This window comes from Thalassophryne amazonica, chromosome 3 (genome assembly GCF_902500255.1).
Source record: "Thalassophryne amazonica chromosome 3, fThaAma1.1, whole genome shotgun sequence".
Lineage (NCBI taxonomy): Eukaryota > Metazoa > Chordata > Actinopteri > Batrachoidiformes > Batrachoididae > Thalassophryne > Thalassophryne amazonica.
Window position 1 is genome coordinate 142,885,160 of NC_047105.1, and position 18,965 is coordinate 142,904,124.

Below are 18,965 nucleotides of genomic sequence, written 5' to 3' on the forward strand. Positions count from 1 at the left end.
GTTCTTGTTTTTTTAAAGTCATTCATGATGTTTGCTGTACAATCATTCCACCCCAACAAAAGAACTGTTATGTGCCGACGCGGGTTGAGGAGCGGACCTGCGTCTGACTGAACCCAGCGCTAAATAACCAGAAAGCGGTTCCAGAAAAAACAAAACAATTTTATTTTCCCCTTCTTGTGCAATACTCAGTGTACAACAAAAAGTGCGTTTATCTGGCGGAGTGAAGGACGGCGCGCTCTCCAGCGCCCAAAGGGATCGAAGCCCAGCGCTTCTGGACTCACATTCACCGGCAAACACCCCCCAGGTGGACACGACAAACCGACTCTGTGAAGGATAGAAGAGGTGAGGTAAGTCAACAGCTACAACTAATATCCTTCAAAGGCACACACTATCAGCAACACATTCAGGTCTGAATTTAAGCTTTATGTAAATGAGCAGCCTCTCACAACAGGTGGAGGATCATCTGTCTGCACGCCACGGCCGTGAGAAGCGAGCTGCACAATTCTCATCAATGTTCAAATATACTGCGTAACAAAATACCAAATTACTATTAACACTTATTCAGACAATCAATCACCTGTGATGTGTGCTGACAGCATGTGTCCCTCACCCGTCCTCCTTCACAGGCACGATGTGTCAAACCCAGGCGCGGTCCTCAGCGTCTCACAAACGAACATCACAAGGTCGAGTTCCCGGCAATTCCGCCCAAACCACTCATGGCCTAAATGCAGAACACCATCTCATCATCCGCCCCAGCCGAAAGTCCACAAGGTTGCACGCGAGCATCATCCACAGGTGCTGCATATCATGCTGATGAGGGTGAAGGACTCTTCTGCCAGCACCTTCTCCACAGACAAAAAACCAGTTTGCATACCACCTGGAGAGCAAAGAAAAGAAAAGAACACCAAAATGTCCAGCCAAACCCCCCCAACACACAACAAGAACAGTTCAAAGATACCATTAAAAGACCAGAATTACCAACATTCATGTCCATGATGAGTGTATGTAAACGTCTGAACCACAACTTTATGAAGCTTTCATCAATTTAAAAAAACAAACCATGACAATAAAACAGATTTAGGAGACTCATATCACAGCATGCATCAAAGCCAAAAATAAAAGTATCAACCACGTGCATCAGTGTGGAAACTAGAGTCATATGTTCATGCTCATCTTTGACCTCTGACCTGTCCTGTCTGCGTTTGGTGGCCAGAGCTTGATGTAACTCCTCGATGATACAGCTATGGGGCAGGTGTGGGTGTAGAATCCCCAGGTGAGGCGACCCAGTCGGTGTGGAGATCCGTCCTCTCAGCAGGGAGCTGTGGTGGTCTTTTGGAAGCGTGAAGTTCCTGGGCAGGGTGGCCGGGGACTTTTTCACTGGCACAGGAAGAGCACCTGAGCAGGAACACGACCAAAATATGACTTCTGACAAAATTCAGAAATGTAGACAAGCAGTTAGTGTTTCCATGTCACAAAGAGGACAGGGGTGGCCCCTGAACCCAACTCAAGAATCTACTCAGTTCCATCCACGAGACCTCTGAGGACATTCAGCAACACCTGAAATCCTCCTGCCTTGACGCTCCGCAGTTTTTTCTAAAGTGTTTGTAATTGTACAGCGTCGGATATTCTTGAAATTGTCAAGATGTTCCTTTGTTCAGGTGTGTTGTTCCCTCTGACCCTGAAACATGCAGTCATCAAGCCATTCATAAAAAAAATAAATTAAAAAAAACAAAATCAACAACAACAACCTGAACCTTGACACAGCAAAAAATTATAAAAAAAAAAAGCTCCAACTTATCAAGTATTTGACTACTTCTTGGCACTAACTAAATAACTTTTTTGATGTCTTCACGTTAGGATTTCGACCACACCGCTGCACTGAAACGGCTCTACTTCAGGTCTTCAGTGATATCCACCTAAAGAACATCAGTCTTTGTATCACTGGATCTCAGTGCTGCAATCGACACAGGTGACTGCAACACATGACGAGATCAAAGGGAAAACCTGGTGGACCTCTCCGGCACAAACTGGTTACAATCCTACTTAAAGGACAGTGTTGTGTGGGCCGCTGAAGAGGAGGTACTGCTGGCCCACCACCACCAGATGGCGCCCTGCTTGGAGTGCGGGCTTCAAGCACGAGAGGGCGTCGGAGCCACTGGGAGTGACAGCTGTCACTCTTCATCAGCACCAGCTGTCGCTCAGCCAACTCATCACCATCTCCATAAAGGCCGGACTGCGACTCCACCTCCTCGCCAAGAAATCAACTACCAATCAGGTAATTGTCTCTGCTGACTCAAAAACATTGAGTAATAATCTGAACTTCTTTGCAGCCGTTTTCCTGTGGTGTGTCCTTGTCTGTGGGATTGGCGTTTGGTGTGATCAGCGACGGCTTCGCTTCACACCCCAACCAGATAAGTGGTTAGACAGGAGCTGCACGAGTGTGTGATTGGAGGTGGAGGTGCTCCCTCCTAACTGAATACAGACTGTGGGATTACTGAGTGTGCGACCTCACACTCATCAGGACTGTCTCTGTTTTCTGCCAGCAGTACCGGGTCTGACTGCTGAAGACAGCGGCCACCTGGGGCGCAGGGCTTGGCGGCTCCGGTGTTCTTCAGCTCCGTTGGCGGTGGAAGCTGTGTGGATCTGGCTCTTCTCTCGCCAGGCGTCTTCTATCGTCGAGCCTGCCCACACGTCACCTGGTGTATGATTGACAGTCACTATATTGTTATTGTCTGTACGTCGTTGTGTGATTCACAACATTAAATTGTTACTTTTGGCTTATCCATTGTCCGTTCATTAACGCCCCCTGTTGTGGGTCCGTGTCACGACACTTTCACAACAGACAGGGACGACTTTATGTCCACAGATACCTACACAACTGAACAAGCAAGAATGACATGTGTGTCCCCCAAGGCTCCATTTTTGGGCCCAGTTGTGTTTCATAACGACATGCTCCCACAAGATTATGGAAAAAAATAAAATGCATTACCATCATGAAAGGAATCAGACGGCTGCTGCATACATTATGCCAGTGTTTCTCAAAGAGTAGTCCATGGACTTAATACATATATCATGAGGTATATATTAATATAGACCACGAAGCGTCCGTTAAAACCCCTCGTGGTCTGTGACGATTTTGGTAAAATATCACATTTTAAATGATCATATTCTAACAAAAGTGTTTGTCAAATGTGTAAAGCTGTGATTATTAGGTTGTAATTTAATATACTGTTGGAGTGGTAAGCAGACCTTTTTGTTTTGGGGTATTTGAGGAGTTAGGTGGTCTGTGAGGGGTTTTTTTTATTTTAGTGTTTAAAGTTGTCCTTGGCCTGAAAGCATTTCAGAAACACTGAACTATGCATGAAATAAATGTAAAACTAAATATACATCTGTCCGTAATGGTGTTTTTGACTCTATGTCATTCATCCCAATCAATCATATTTTTGTGGATCAATATGTGCTTTAGATCATCCATCTAGGCTTGTTGTTTAGATATACAAAAATTGTGTTTTTGGGCCATGCTTGACTTGACCTTTGACCACATATTGATATTCATGTTGATAATATTCCCACAAAGTCTGAAATAAATACGTCCAGCCATTTTTGATTTATCTTGTCCACAGTCTCACACACATGCGCCCCCCCCCCCCCCCCCCCCACACACACACCACTGAAAACAATACCCTGCTCGCCACTTTGTGTGATATTGATTTTCGTAATCACGTGACCAGGGGACTACAGTCCCACCCACCTCCAGAATAAGTGCACTGTTTTTTTTTTTTCAACAACAAAAAAGATAAAACTGAAGTAATTATTTTTGGTGAAAGAAAGAGCCGCCACGGACTCGGAGCTCCAAAGTCAGACTGTGCTCATATTCAGAACACGTGGAGGACTAAAGGACTTGTAGTGGGCTGTTTTATCTGATCCTGTGCTCTTTCTATATGTGACATGAAGCTCTGGTTGTTGGCACGTGCTGGGCAGAAGGACCGGCCCACTCACCGTCCAGGCTGCCCAGTCTGGTGAGCAGTTTGACGGGCAGGTTGGGTGGAGGAGGGCTGCTGGCTCGTCTCTGGAGTTGGACCCTGGTGGCCTCTTGTTTCCCCTCGGCGCTCTGCACGTCTTCCACCGGCTGCTCGTCCCCGGGGTCGCTGAGGGAGGCGGGCTGGTCCTCGGGCTGGTCCTCAGGCTCCTCACTCTGACTGGGACCTCCAGCTGTCTGTGGGTCTTCACTCACACACTGCACTGAAATTAAAAATCAGCAGAACACAAAGGTTCTATTTGTTCCAGGGCCTCTGTCTCCACCTAGTGGCCAAACAGAGACACAGTCCTGGTCAGGATGATGGGCACCCCGGAATTTTAATGACGGAATTCAACAGAAGGACGAGCGAACCGATCAAAACTTGTCTCAAGCCTCTCATGTGCTTTCTGGTGAACTAGAACTGAAACTTCAGGTTGAATTAAAGCCGACAGTCCACAAACACAACACAATAAACAGAACAAGAGCAGCGCGCTCATAGAGCGTAAACGTACCAGCTTCCCATTCCACAAACTTTTACCTTGGAAAAAAATTTCAATGTCAATGTCCTGTTAGATGTGACTTTTCATAAGCTAAAATATAATACAAAATATAGATCAAAGCAGCTTTTCGATGTTAAAATCAAATATCCACTAAATCCACATACAGATCAGATGCGGATCAAACTTTGTCAGGTGATAGAGAGTCTCAGTCTGCACCTCACTTTCAAATATGAGAGTGACTGGGAAATGTTTGATTAAGATATAAATATACATTAGACTGTTTTTGGCATGTCTTTCCCCTGTCCTCGTCTTTGCCACATTTTTGAGCCGCAGATTTCCTATTTGTTATTTTGTAGTCACTGGTTTTGTTTTCTGTTTATTATGCATTTTAGCTTTGTCATATTTTAGTCTCGTCTCTCTGTTTACATTACGTTTATTAGCTGTTCTATTCTGTTGTAGTTTCTCTTCAGCCATGATTTTCCATTTTGCATCTTATCCTGTATTACTCGACTGCCACACATGAGTTCTGTTCTAGCTGAGTCTGTCTTTTCTTGCTGTTATCACATTCAGTTTATCACTTTAGTCACTGGTAATTTTATCTGTTACTCTTCAGCCACCTGTCGAGTTCTGTTCTAGTTCTGATTCAGCCTTTTGTTTTTCTGTTGCTTTCATTTGTTCCTGTGTTCCTTTCACGTTTGGATTTTCTGTATCTTTATTTCTTAGGAGTTTGGGGTTTGTCTTCACTGTTGGTTCTTGGGAGAATCACATTTCTGTTTTTGCAGCCTGTGTTAGACACACCCACTTGTCACTCCTCTTGTCTCCTGTCTCACCTTTGTCTCGTCCAGCCACACCTTCTTTCCTGCACCTGCTCCATATCACGTCCTGTGTTTCCCTCAGTATTTATGCCCCGTGTTTATCGCTTCCAGCTTACCGAAAAATCCCACATTCATTACTAATGTCAGTAATGGTAATAAGTACAGAGGTCAGGCTTTACCAGGAATCAACACACAAAACAAAAGCAACAGCAATAATAAAAAATAATAATAAATGCACAAAAACCACAAATTAAAGGGCTGATAAAAACCACATCAATGAGCTGGTGTTTTTTTGTGGTGGTGTCAGTCATCAGTGTCCATCTGAAGTTTTCTGATGTTCACCAACAGCCAGCGTGTCCATCCCACGGCTGTTTGTTCTTTATTATTTTTCTAATTTAAAAGTGGTCTCCAGGGGAACGTTGTGATAAAAAGTGTGTTCCACATACAGAGAAAACATCCGTGAAGTACAGAGCGACTTCTATATGTTCTGTCTGCTGGAACTTAAAATACAGTCAGTAACTCTTTATCTTGATCACATGTGAGTGTCAGACTATGATACTTATCATCCAAGAAAACATGAATTAAAAACATTAAATAAAATTCTGAATTATTGATGCAAAGACAACTGAGGTAAAGTCCTAAAGGAATGACAAAAATAAAGAAATAACTAAAACAGCAGATCTCACACTCTGTTTCTTCATGAAGTGCATCCCTTCAGTTTAGTGGGTTACCATGTCTCCCCGGCCACCACTTGGGGGGGATCTTACATGTTTCATCACAAATTTATAAAACTGTGATTATTCCTTTTTAGGTTGTAATTTCTACAGCCTCAGTCAGGTTAAATCATCAGGGGTTTTTTTGCCAGTTTTGTTACGACAAATAGTGCCGTAATTTATACAACCGTCAACTTGGCTTTGATAATATTATTTAAATTATATCAAGCTGCAGAGATCTGCTTTAAGGTCTGGTTTAAGGAGGTAATTCCAGAAAATTTCACATAGAGAAGCCCAAATTACTTTTTGTCTCTGAAATGGCGAAACCAAATTAAAATAAGTGAAAGCCCTTTCGCAAAGCCCTGTGTGTGAAATGGTAACATCATGCTGCAAAACGGACTAATCCCAAAGTCAGTGAGTGATTCTGCTTGAGTTCTCGGTGTGAATGATGGTCAGATGGATCAGTGAGGTGAGTTAACAAGAACAAGTGTTAGGCTGCTATTTCACTGACGCACGGCTAGTGGAGAGGAGGCAGAGACACAAAACTGTGCAAAAACAGGCAAAAAAGCAACACCTTTTTCATGTAGAATGTCACTGAATTGGTCCTCCCGACGTGTGCGCATCACTGGTGACTGTCCACTGAATACCGTCCTGAGTGGCGGCGAAAATATGGCCACAAATCCTGAGCAGTGTGCACACATACCGTGTGAGAGCCACTGACACAGCGTGCAGCACACATGCTAAAGACACACACCACTGGAGCATGTATGCTGTGCAGCACACTCACGGATGTTGAACGCCACTGGCGTGGCTGAGATGATGACACATTTGTGCACACCGTTTGTGGCACGTTTGTGCACTCAGTGCTCAGCACTATTACACAGTTATGTGAAAGAGGCTGTGAAAATTCCCCTGACTTTATGTGTTGTGTGTGCCGTTGTGTTGTGTCTCTTCTGTCTGTCATTATGGTGTATGTGTTGTCGTCTTGTCTGTGGCGTTGTGTTGTTTTAGTTGCGTTGTCTGTGTTGCGTTGTGTTGTGTCTGTGTCGTTGTGTTGTCTGTGTTGCGTTGTCTGTGTTGCGTTGTGTTGTGTCTGTGTCATTGTGTTGTCTGTGATGTGTGTGTCGTTGTGTCTCTCCTGTCTGTGTCGTTGTGGAGTATGTGTTGTCGTCTTGTCTGTGTCGTTGTGTTGTGTCTCTGTTGTCTGTGGTGTTGTCTGTGTCGTTGTGGTGTTGTGTTGTCTGTGTCGTCGTGTTATGTCTCTGTTGTCTGTGTTGTCTGTGTTGTGTGTGTTGTGGCTCTGCTGTCTGTGTTGTGTTGTCTGTGTCATTGTGTCTGTGTTGTCTGTGTTGTGTGTGTTGTGTCTCTGTTGTCTGTGTTGCGTTGTTTGTGTCGTTATTGTTGTCTGTGTTGTTGTGTTGTGTGTGCCATTGTGTTGTGTCTCTCCTGTCTGTGTCATTATGGTGTATGTGTTGTCGTCTTGTCTGTGTCGTTGTGTTGTGTCTCTCCTGTCTGTGTCGTTGTGGTGTATGTGTTGTCGTCTTGTCTGTGTCATTGTGTTGTGTCTCTGGCGTCTGTGGTGTTGTGTTGTCTGTGTCGTTGTGTCTCTGTTGTCTGTGTCGTTGTGTTGTCTGTGTTGCGTTGTGTTGTGTCTGTGTCGTTGTGTTGTCTGTGTTGCGTGTATCGCTGTGTTGTGTCTCTCCTGTCTGTGTCATTGTGGTGTATGTGTTGTCGTCTGTGTCGTTGTGTTGTGTCTCTGTTGTCTGTGGTGTTGTGTTGTGTGTGTCGTTGTGTTGTCTGTCGTTGTGTCTCTGTTGTCTTTGCTGTGTCTCTGTTGTCTGTGTTGTGTGTGTTGTGGCTCTGTTGTCTGTGTTGTTGTGTTGTCTGTGTCGTTGTGTCTCTGTTGTCTGTGTTGCGTTGTTTGTGTCGTTATTGTTGTCTGTGTTGTTGTGTTGTCTGTGCCATTGTGTTGTGTCTCTGTTGTCTGTGTTGTTGTGTTGTCTGTCGCGTTGTGTTGTCTGTGTTGTATCTGTGTCGTTGTGTTGTATCTGTGTTGTCTGTGGTGTTGTGTTGTGTTGTCTGTGTCGTTGGGTTGTCTCTGTTGTTGTGTTGTATCTGTCATTGTGTTGTGTGTGTCGATGTGTTGTGTGTGCCATTGTGTTGTGTCTCTCCTGTCTGTGTCATTGTGGTGTATGTGTTGTCATCTTGTCTGTGTCGTTGTGTTGTGTCTCTGGCGTCTGTGGTGTTAAGTCTCTGTTGTCTGTGTTGTTGTGTTTTCTGTGTTGTGTTGTGTCTGTGTTGTCTGTGTTGTTGAGTCTCTGTTGTCTGTGTCGTTGTGTTTTCTGTGTTGTGTTGTGTCTGTGTCGTGTTGTCTGTGTTGTGTGTGTCGATGTGTTGTGTGTGTCATTGTGTTGTGTCTCTCCTGTCTGTGTCGTTGTGGTGTATGGGTTGTCGTCTTGTCTGTGTCATTGTGTTGTGTCTCTGTTGTCTGTGGTGTTGTGTTGTCTGTGTCGTTGTGTCTCTGTTGTCTGTGTCGTTGTGGTGTTGTGTTGTCTGTGTCGTTGTGTTGTCTGTCGTATCTCTGTTGTCTGTGTTGTGTCTCTGTTGTCTGTGTTACGTTGTCTGTATCGTTGTGTCTCTGTTGTTGTGTTGTGTCTCTGTTGTCTGTGTCGTTGTGTTGTCTGTGTTGTTGTGTTGCCTGTGTCGTTGTGTTGTGTCTCTGTTGTCTGTCTTGTATCTGTGTTGTTGCATTGTCTGTGGTGTTGTGTTGTCTGTGTCGTTGTGTCTCTGTTGTCTGTGTCGTTGTGGTGTTGTGTTGTCTGTGTCGTTGTGTTGTCTGTCGTATCTCTGTTGTCTGTGTTGTGTCTCTGTTGTCTGTGTTACGTTGTCTGTATCGTTGTGTCTCTGTTGTTGTGTTGTGTCTCTGTTGTGTGTGTCTGTTGTGTTGTCTCTGTTGTTGTGTTGTGTGTCTGTTGTGTTGTGTCTCTGTTGTCTGTCTTGTATCTGTGTTGTTGCATTGTCTGTGGTGTTGTGTTGTCTGTGTTGTGTGTGTCGTGTTGTATCTGTGTCATTGTGTTGTGTCTCTGTTGTCTGTGGTGTTGTGTCGTCTGTGTCATTTGGTTGTCTATGTTGTTGTGTTGTATCTGTGTCATTGTGTTGTCTGTGTTGTGTGTGTCAATGTGTTGTATGTGTTGTTGTGTTGTGTCTCTCCTGTCTGTGTCGTTATGGTGTATGTGTTGTCGTCATGTCTGTGTCATTGTGTTGTGTCTCTGTTGTCGTTATCTGTTGTCGTTATCTGTTATCTGTGTTGTATCTGTGTTGTCATTGTGTCTCTGTTGTCTGTGTCATTGTGTTATCTGTGTCGTTGTGTCTCTGTTGTCTGTGTCGCTGGGTTGTCTCTGTTGTCTGTGTTGTTGTGTTGTCTGTGTTGTGTGTGTCGATGTGTTGTGTGTGTTGTTGTGTTGTCTGTGTTGTTGTATTGTCTGTGTTGTTGTGTTGTCTGTGTTTTGATTCTGATGCCATTTTCAAATCAAAGAGACACTTTGGTCTTTTTGTGTTTCTGTTGTGCGCTCGTGACACGATCTTTTTGTGTAACTGTTGTGCGCTCGTGACACGATCTTTTTGTGTAACTGTTGTGCGCTCGTGACACGTTGAGCTTTTTGTGTAACTGTTGTGCGCTCGTGACACTTTGATCTTTTTGTGTAACTGTTGTGGACTCGTGACACGTTGATCTTTTTGTGTAACTGTTGTGCGCTCGTGACACGATCTTTTTGTGTAACTGTTGTGCGCTCATGACACGTTGATCTTTTTGTGTAACTGTTGTGCGCTCGTGACACTTTGTGTAAGTGTTGTGCGCTCGTGACACGTTGATCTTTTTGTGTAACTGTTGTGAGCTCGTGACACTTTGATCTTTTTGTGTAACTGTTGTGCACTCGTGACACGTTGATCTTTTTGTGTAACTGTTGTGCGCTCATGACACGTTGATCTTTTTGTGTAACTGTTGTGCGCTCGTGACACGTTGAGCTTTTTGTGTAACTGTTGTGCGCTCGTGACACGTTGAGCTTTTTGTGTAACTGTTGTGCGCTCGTGACACGTTGATCTTTTTGTGTAACTGTTGTGCGCTCGTGACACTTTGATCTTTTTGTGTAATTGTTGTGCGCTCGTGACATGTTGATCTTTTTGTGTAACTGTTGTGCGCTCGTGACACGATCTTTTTGTGTAACTGTTGTGCGCTCATGACACGTTGATCTTTTTGTGTAAGTGTTGTGCGCTCGTGACACGTTGATCTTTTGTGTAACTGTTGTGTGCTCGTGACACTTTGATCTTTTTGTGTAACTGTTGTGAGCTCGTGACACGTTGAACTTTTTGTGTAACTGTTGTGCACTCGTGACACGTTGAGCTTTTTGTGTAACTGTTGTGCGCTCGTGACACGTTGAGCTTTTTGTGTAACTGTTGTGCGCTCGTGACACGATCTTTTTGTGTAACTGTTGTGCGCTCGTGACACGTTGATCTTTTTGTGTAACTGTTGTGCGCTCGTGACACTTTGTGTAAGTGTTGTACGCTCGTGACACGTTGATCTTTTTGTGTAACTGTTGTGTGCTCGTGACACTTTGATCTTTTTGTGTAACTGTTGTGTGCTCGTGACACTTTGATCTTTTTGTGTAACTGTTGTGCGCTCGTGACACGTTGATCTTTTTGTGTAACTGTTGTGTGCTCGTGACACGATCTTTTTGTGTAACTGTTGTGCGGTCATGACACGTTGATCTTTTTGTGTAACTGTTGTGCGCTCGTGACACGATCTTTTTGTGTAACTGTTGTGCGCTCATGACACGTTGATCTTTTTGTGTAACTGTTGTGCGCTCGTGACACGTTGATCTTTTTGTGTAACTGTTGTGCGCTCGTGACCCGTTGATCTTTTTGTGTAACTGTTGTGTGCTCGTGACACGTTGATCTTTTTGTGTAACTGTTGTGCGCTCGTGACACATTGATCTTTTTGTGTAACTGTTGTGCGCTCGTGACACGTTGATCTTTTTGTGTAACTGTTGTGCGCTCGTGACACGTTGAGCTTTTTGTGTAACTGTTGTGCACTCGTGACACGTTGAGCTTTTTGTGTAACTGTTGTGTGCCCGTGACACGTTGATCTTTTTGTGTAACTGTTGTGCGCTCGTGACACGTTGATCTTTTTGTGTAACTGTTGTGCGCTCGTGACACGATCTTTTTGTGTAACTGTTGTGCGCTCGTGACACGATCTTTTTGTGTAACTGTTGTGCGCTCGTGACACGTTGAGCTTTTTGTGTAACTGTTGTGTGCTCGTGACACTTTGATCTTTTTGTGTAACTGTTGTGGACTCGTGACACGTTGATCTTTTTGTGTAACTGTTGTGCGCTCGTGACACGATCTTTTTGTGTAACTGTTGTGCGCTCATGACATGTTGATCTTTTTGTGTAACTGTTGTGCGCTCGTGACACTTTGTGTAAGTGTTGTGCGCTCGTGACACGTTGATCTTTTTGTGTAACTGTTGTGTGCTCGTGACACTTTGATCTTTTTGTGTAACTGTTGTGCACTCGTGACACGTTGATCTTTTTGTGTAACTGTTGTGCGCTCGTGACACGATCTTTTTTTGTAACTGTTGTGCGCTCATGACACGTTGATCTTTTTGTGTAACTGTTGTGCGCTCGTGACACGTTGATCTTTTTGTGTAACTGTTGTGCGCTCGTGACACGTTGAGCTTTTTGTGTAACTGTTGTGCGCTCGTGACACGTTGATCTTTTTGTGTAACTGTTGTGCGCTCGTGACACTTTGATCTTTTTGTGTAATTGTTGTGCGCTCGTGACATGTTGATCTTTTTGTGTAACTGTTGTGCGCTCGTGACACGATCCTTTTGTGTAACTGTTGTGCGCTCATGACACGTTGATCTTTTTGTGTAAGTGTTGTGCGCTCGTGACACGTTGATCTTTTTGTGTAACTGTTGTGTGCTCGTGACACTTTGATCTTTTTGTGTAACTGTTGTGAGCTCGTGACACTTTGATCTTTTTGTGTAACTGTTGTGCACTCGTGACACGTTGATCTTTTTGTGTAACTGTTGTGCGCTCGTGACACGATCTTTTTGTGTAACTGTTGTGCGCTCATGACACGTTGATCTTTTTGTGTAACTGTTGTGCGCTCGTGACACGTTGATCTTTTTGTGTAACTGTTGTGCGCTCGTGACACGTTGATCTTTTTGTGTAACTGTTGTGCACTCGTGACACGTTGAGCTTTTTGTGTAACTGTTGTGCGCTCGTGACACGTTGATCTTTTTGTGTAACTGTTGTGCGCTCGTGACACGATCTTTTTGTGTAACTGTTGTGCGCTCGTGACACGTTGATCTTTTTGTGTAACTGTTGTGCGCTCGTGACACATTGATCTTTTTGTGTAACTGTTGTGCGCTCATGACACTTTGTGTAAGTGTTGTACGCTCGTGACACGTTGATCTTTTTGTGTAACTGTTGTGTGCTCGTGACACTTTGATCTTTTTGTGTAACTGTTGTGAGCTCGTTACACTTTGATCTTTTTGTGTAACTGTTGTGTGCTCGTGACACTTTGATCTTTTTGTGTAACTGTTGTGCGCTCGTGACATGTTGATCTTTTTGTGTAACTGTTGTGCGCTCGTGACCCGTTGATCTTTTTGTGTAACTGTTGTGTGCTCGTGACACGATCTTTTTGTGTAACTGTTGTGCGCTCATGACACGTTGATCTTTTTGTGTAACTGTTGTGCGCTCGTGACACGATCTTTTTGTGTAACTGTTGTGCGCTCATGACACGTTGATCTTTTTGTGTAACTGTTGTGCGCTCGTGACACGTTGATCTTTTTGTGTAACTGTTGTGCGCTCGTGACCCATTGATCTTTTTGTGTAACTGTTGTGTGCTCGTGACACGTTGATCTTTTTGTGTAACTGTTGTGTGCTCGTGACACGTTGATCTTTTTGTGTAACTGTTGTGTGCTCGTGACACTTTGATCTTTTTGTGTAACTGTTGTGCGCTCATGACACGTTGATCTTTTTGTGTAACTGCTGTGCGCTCGTGACACGTTGATCTTTTTGTGTAACTGTTGTGTGCTTGTGACACGTTGATCTTTTTGTGTAACTGTTGTGCGCTCGTGACACTTTGATCTTTTTGTGTAACTGCTGTGCGCTCGTGACACGTTGATCTTTTTGTGTAACTGTTGTGCGCTCGTGACACGATCTTTTTGTGTAACTGTTGTGTGCTCATGACACGTTGATCTTTTTGTGTAACTGTTGTGCACTCATGACACGTTGATCTTTTTGTGTAACTGTTGTGCGCTTGTGACACTTTGTGTAACTGTTGTGCGCTCGTGACACGTTGATCTTTTTGTGTAACTGTTGTGCGCTCGTGACACGTTGATCTTTTTGTGTAAGTGTTGTGCACTCATGACACGATCTTTTTGTGTAACTGTTGTGCGCTCGTGACACGTTGATCTTTTTGTGTAACTTGTGTGCGCTCGTGACACGTTGATCTTTTTGTGTAACTGTTGTGCGCTCGTGACCCGTTGATCTTTTTGTGTAACTGTTGTGCGCTCGTGACACGATCTTTTTGTGTAACTGTTGTGCGCTCATGACACGTTGATCTTTTTGTGTAACTGTTGTGCGCTCGTGACACGATCTTTTTGTGTAACTGTTGTGCGCTCATGACACGTTGATCTTTTTGTGTAACTGTTGTGCGCTCGTGACACGTTGATCTTTTTGTGTAACTGTTGTGCGCTCGTGACTCGTTGATCTTTTTGTGTAACTGTTGTGTGCTCGTGACACGTTGATCTTTTTGTGTAACTGTTGTGCGCTCGTGACACGTTGATCTTTTTGTGTAACTGCTGTGCGCTCGTGACACGTTGATCTTTTTGTGTAACTGTTGTGTGCTCGTGACACGTTGATCTTTTTGTGTAACTGCTGTGCGCTCGTGACACGTTGATCTTTTTGTGTAACTGTTGTGTGCTTGTGACACTTTGATCTTTTTGTGTAACTGCTGTGCGCTCGTGACACGTTGATCTTTTTGTGTAACTGTTGTGCGCTCGTGACACGATCTTTTTGTGTAACTGTTGTGTGCTCATGACACGTTGATCTTTTTGTGTAACTGTTGTGCACTCATGACACGTTGATCTTTTTGTGTAACTGTTGTGCACTCATGACACGTTGATCTTTTTGTGTAACTGTTGTGCGCTTGTGACACTTTGTGTAACTGTTGTGCGCTCGTGACATGTTGATCTTTTTGTGTAACTGTTGTGCGCTCGTGACACGTTGATCTTTTTGTGTAACTGTTGTGCGCTCATGACACGATCTTTTTGTGTAACTGTTGTGCGCTCGTGACACGTTGATCTTTTTGTGTAACTTGTGTGCGCTCGTGACACGTTGATCTTTTTGTGTAACTGCTGTGAGCTTGTGACACTTTGATCTTTTTGTGTAACTGTTGTGTGCTCGTGACACTTTGATCTTTTTGTGTAACTGTTGTGAGCTCGTGACACTTTGATCTTTTTGTGTAACTGTTGTGTGCTCGTGACACTTTGATCTTTTTGTGTAACTGTTGTGTGCTCGTGACACTTTGATCTTTTTGTGTAACTGTTGTGTGCTCGTGACACTTTGATCTTTTTGTGTAACTGTTGTGAGCTCGTGACACTTTGATCTTTTTGTGTAACTGTTGTGTGCTCGTGACACTTTGATCTTTTTGTGTAACTGTTGTGTGCTCGTGACACTTTGATCTTTTTGTGTAACTGTTGTGTGCTCGTGACACTTTGATCTTTTTGTGTAACTGTTGTGTGCTCGTGACACTTTGATCTTTTTGTGTAACTGTTGTGTGCTCGTGACACTTTGATCTTTTTGTGTAACTGTTGTGAGCTCGTGACACTTTGATCTTTTTGTGTAACTGTTGTGTGCTCGTGACACTTTGATCTTTTTGTGTAACTGTTGTGTGCTCGTGACACTTTGATCTTTTTGTGTAACTGTTGTGAGCTCGTGACACTTTGATCTTTTTGTGTAACTGTTGTGTGCTCGTGACACTTTGATCTTTTTGTGTAACTGTTGTGTGCTCGTGACACTTTGATCTTTTTGTGTAACTGTTGTGCGCTCCCTGCTCACAGTGTGATGTGATGAAAGGACTCGTCTCCTCCTGTTGTTTTCTGTAAGTTCAGTTTTTTCAGCCGCGTTCTTCTTTGTTCCTCATCCATTGCTCGGCAGTGGAAACTCTCTCAGTTCCTCTGCGTGTTTAAAACATTGCTGTTTGTAGCCACAGAATGAACTTTGTCTGGTTGTTGGTGCAATCACGAACAGTGCAACATCCTCCCGAGTTGTGCATTTTTTAAATGCTATGGGAGCCGATCACCGTTTAGAAAAGGAAACAATAAACCTTCAAATAAACCGGTCTGGGAAAAACCGCTTAGAAAACAATGGCTCACTGATACTTCTGGTGTCTAACAGGAAGTTGCACCCATAATCGCTTCTCCAGCAGCGCCCCCAGGTGTCAGTTGGATGGGGGTATCGCACAGGCAGCCATTTTCAAAGATGGCCGCCATGTGTTGTATTATTTGTAGCTCAGGCTGTCGACCACCAAAGGTCTTGATCCTGGTGCCCAGTCTGACGTTTTAAAGGATGAGGAATGCAGTGGTGCTATTTACATCCCCAAACCACGAGTCGAGGAGGGATATCCGGCTGTTAACCTCTGACAAGTTTACAGTTAAAGTTTCGTCTGTACAGGTAAAATATACATGTCTGTTTGTTAATAAAAACATTTATTTTTTTCTTCATTTAGGGTGATTTGGGGATGTTTTACAAGACTGGAACGGATTAAAATTATTTTAGTTATTTTCAATGGGGGAAATTCGTTTGAAATATGAGCAGATTGTCTTACGAACTTGTTCACGGAACAAATTAAACTCGTAAATCAAGGTTCAGCTGTACTACTAAAATGTAATTTATGCTTTTCATCACGTTAATAAGAGACTGCATCCATGAGACCCTGAAAACTTGCTAAAACAAATATTACCGATGATCCACGTCTAGCTACGTTTAACCTGCGAGGAATTTAATAAATGCAAACCGAATTTCAGACATATTATATATATTACTCTGGAACAAAGAGGACAAACTGTTGTGTGGGCCGCTGAAGAGGAGGTACTGCTGGCCCACCACCACCAGAGGGCGCCCTGCTTGGAGTGCGGGCTCCAAGCACGAGAGGGCGCCAGACCCAGAGGAAGTGACAGCTGTCACTCATCACACCAGCTGTCACTCATCTACACCAGTACTTAAGCCGGACTGCAACTCCACCTCCCCGCCGAGAAATCGACTACCGAGAGGTATTTTCTCTGCTATCTGACACTTTGTGTGTACTAAACCAGATCTCTCTTGCAGCCTTATTCTTGTGGACGTTGCCTTATCCGGGACTTCGGCGTGTGGCATGACGACGACGACTGCGCCACACTCTCTGAACAGATAAGTGGTTAGACAAGAGCTGCACGAGTGTGTGATTCGGAGGTGGAGGTTCTCCTCCTGACTGTGTACAGACTGTGGACCACTGAGTGTAAGGACTTACACTCATTCATCTTGTCTCTGCTTTTTGCCAGCAGTACCAGGGTCGACAGCCGAAGACAGAGGTCACCTGGGGACTCGGGACTTGGCGGCTCCGGTGTTCTTCAGACCGTTGGTGGTGGGTCTTCTATCTTCAAGCCTGCCCACACGTCACCTGGTGTTAATTGACTTTACAAATTCTGTGTGTTACGTTGTGTGTTGTCACAACATTAAATTGTTACCTTTTGGCTTACTCATTGTCCGTTTATTTGCGCCCCCTGTTGTGGGTCCGTGCTACGACACCTTCCCAACACAAACAGTGTTGTAAAGGACAACAAACAGGACGTTAAAGAGCAAACTTCATTTTCCCCCAAACGACATGAACAGGAGGCGATCGCAGCTCACAACAACTCCCACTGAAAATGACGGAGAAACAACCTGAGCTTCTGACATTTTTACGGAAAACAAACACAATAACAACATCTAAAAACCCAGTTAATATATCCAGGAGAGTTTTAGCCACAATATACAAAGAGTTTTATGTTGCGATGTTAATGCTGTTGTCTGTGTGTAACGGTTTAAGTGCAGCCTGATCAGAGCGTCTCAGTGCAGTTCTCAGTGTTAATGACAGCGCGCCTTTTTTGTTTGGACCCGGAAGTTGAAAATCATGATGCGTTACATCACACTTGACAACCTGATTATCGTTTTACGTGGACCCGCCACCGTTGTCCGCCACTGCAGAGTTTTCACATTAGCGTGTTAACTCCAAGAGCTTTCATTCGATTCTTTACAAATTATCTGGAAACATTCATAGCCCTCTGAAGATGAAGTCTATTGATTTTGGTGACACTAGGACCTTCCCTCTAGCGCCACCATTAGGTCAAACGTTTGAATTAGGATTACTGTATCTTTAAAAGATTTCATCTAAATCAATGAAATCTAATGGAGTTTTTTGTTTGTTTGTTTTGTTAGTTTTTAATGACAACAAAAAAGGTCACACTTACATGTATAGTTGAATGCAACGTTTGTTCTGAAAACACATTCCACCACAGTGACAAAGTGCAGTGCGCTTAAGCTCTGCACATCTGCACTTTCCACTACATCCCTTCTTGCATCCACAGCAGAGGAGTTCACGACAGGCCTCACCCTAACTAACCCTACCCCTGGTAGAGTCTAGTGATACAAGAAGTTCAGTTATGGTCTCGTATTCTGACCACTGATCTCTGTATAACACTGGATCACTCATTGGCCAATATTTCTGAAGCAAATCTGTTGTCATATTACCACTCCGATGTTTCACTCCTGAATGCTCTTTTCTGTTGATCTTTAACCAGGTGCACACAATTTTATTCTTTGTGATTTTGCCAACAAATGCCATCATGCAAAGGTACAATTTAGAACTTGAAATTGGGGGGACAAAGTGCGAGGCCCGCAGGGCCAAAGCCCATAGCCCATAGGCCGCTTTAGGCCCCCAGACGTTTCTAGATAAGCTCCAGAACAGTCATTTTAATGTTTTGAGAAGACCATAAAGTGGACACCATTTGACTTATACAATTTGAAACTGTGGATATAAGTACTGCAGTGTGGTAAAATGTATTCATAAATATGAAAGAACAGGCTCTTAATAATTATTAACTATCACATACTGTATTTTTTTTCTCAAGATTTGTTTTTGCATAAGTTTGAAAAAACAACAGATCATAAGTTTAGGATAAATTACTTATCATGAATTTAATTTTCGAAGTGGCACTAATGACAGCACTCATACTGAACATAATTTCGCTTGCATAGACTGATTTTGGAGATCAAGCAATAATTGCAGATGGGCTTTCTGAGGTCGCAGATAGCTTTTCTGATTTCCTTTTCTAACTTTCAGAATTTAGTAAATTAGCATATGGTCCATTGATAATTATGTGTAGACACTAGTCCCTAGAGGCATATATTTTTGGTTTCAAATCTGGGCAAATGCAGTCCCAGAAAATTCTGAATGTGACAAACAAGAAACAGGTGTTGTAAACAAGTCAATGCTGCTAAAAATACAAACTTGCAGAAACAAAGATACTATTCTGACATGGTTTTGCACATAAGACTGGCATAGCATGTTTCAAGTACACACATATATGTCAGAAGGTGGGGGGAGCATACCATATTCTGTCCCCCCGGTTGAAAAGGTGAGGGGGGACATGCCCCCCCATTCCCTACCAAATTGTGCCCATGCCTTCATTTCACCGATTGAAATGGAAAGTAATGAACAATAATTTGAAGAGTTCTCTCCCTTATTCCAGCATTTAGGCAAAATGGGGACAATAATAATAATAATAATAATAATAATAAGTGGCTTGCGTGTGAGTTTTGTGTTAGACGAACTATTT

The 18,965-nt window shown here is 43.5% G+C and overlaps 1 protein-coding gene across 1 annotated transcript in view; it reads right to left on the minus strand.

Annotated features, from left to right (window-relative positions):
• The window catches only part of phactr3b (phosphatase and actin regulator 3b), a 166,266-nt gene that overhangs the window by 107,476 nt on the left and 39,825 nt on the right, over positions 1-18,965 (minus strand). The window contains exons 5-6 of the mRNA XM_034167497.1: positions 4,000-4,242; positions 1,188-1,395 (exon numbers count right to left, since the gene is read on the minus strand). Coding sequence (XP_034023388.1) covers positions 1,188-1,395; positions 4,000-4,242 — 451 coding nt within the window. The remainder of the gene's footprint in view (positions 1-1,187; positions 1,396-3,999; positions 4,243-18,965) is intronic.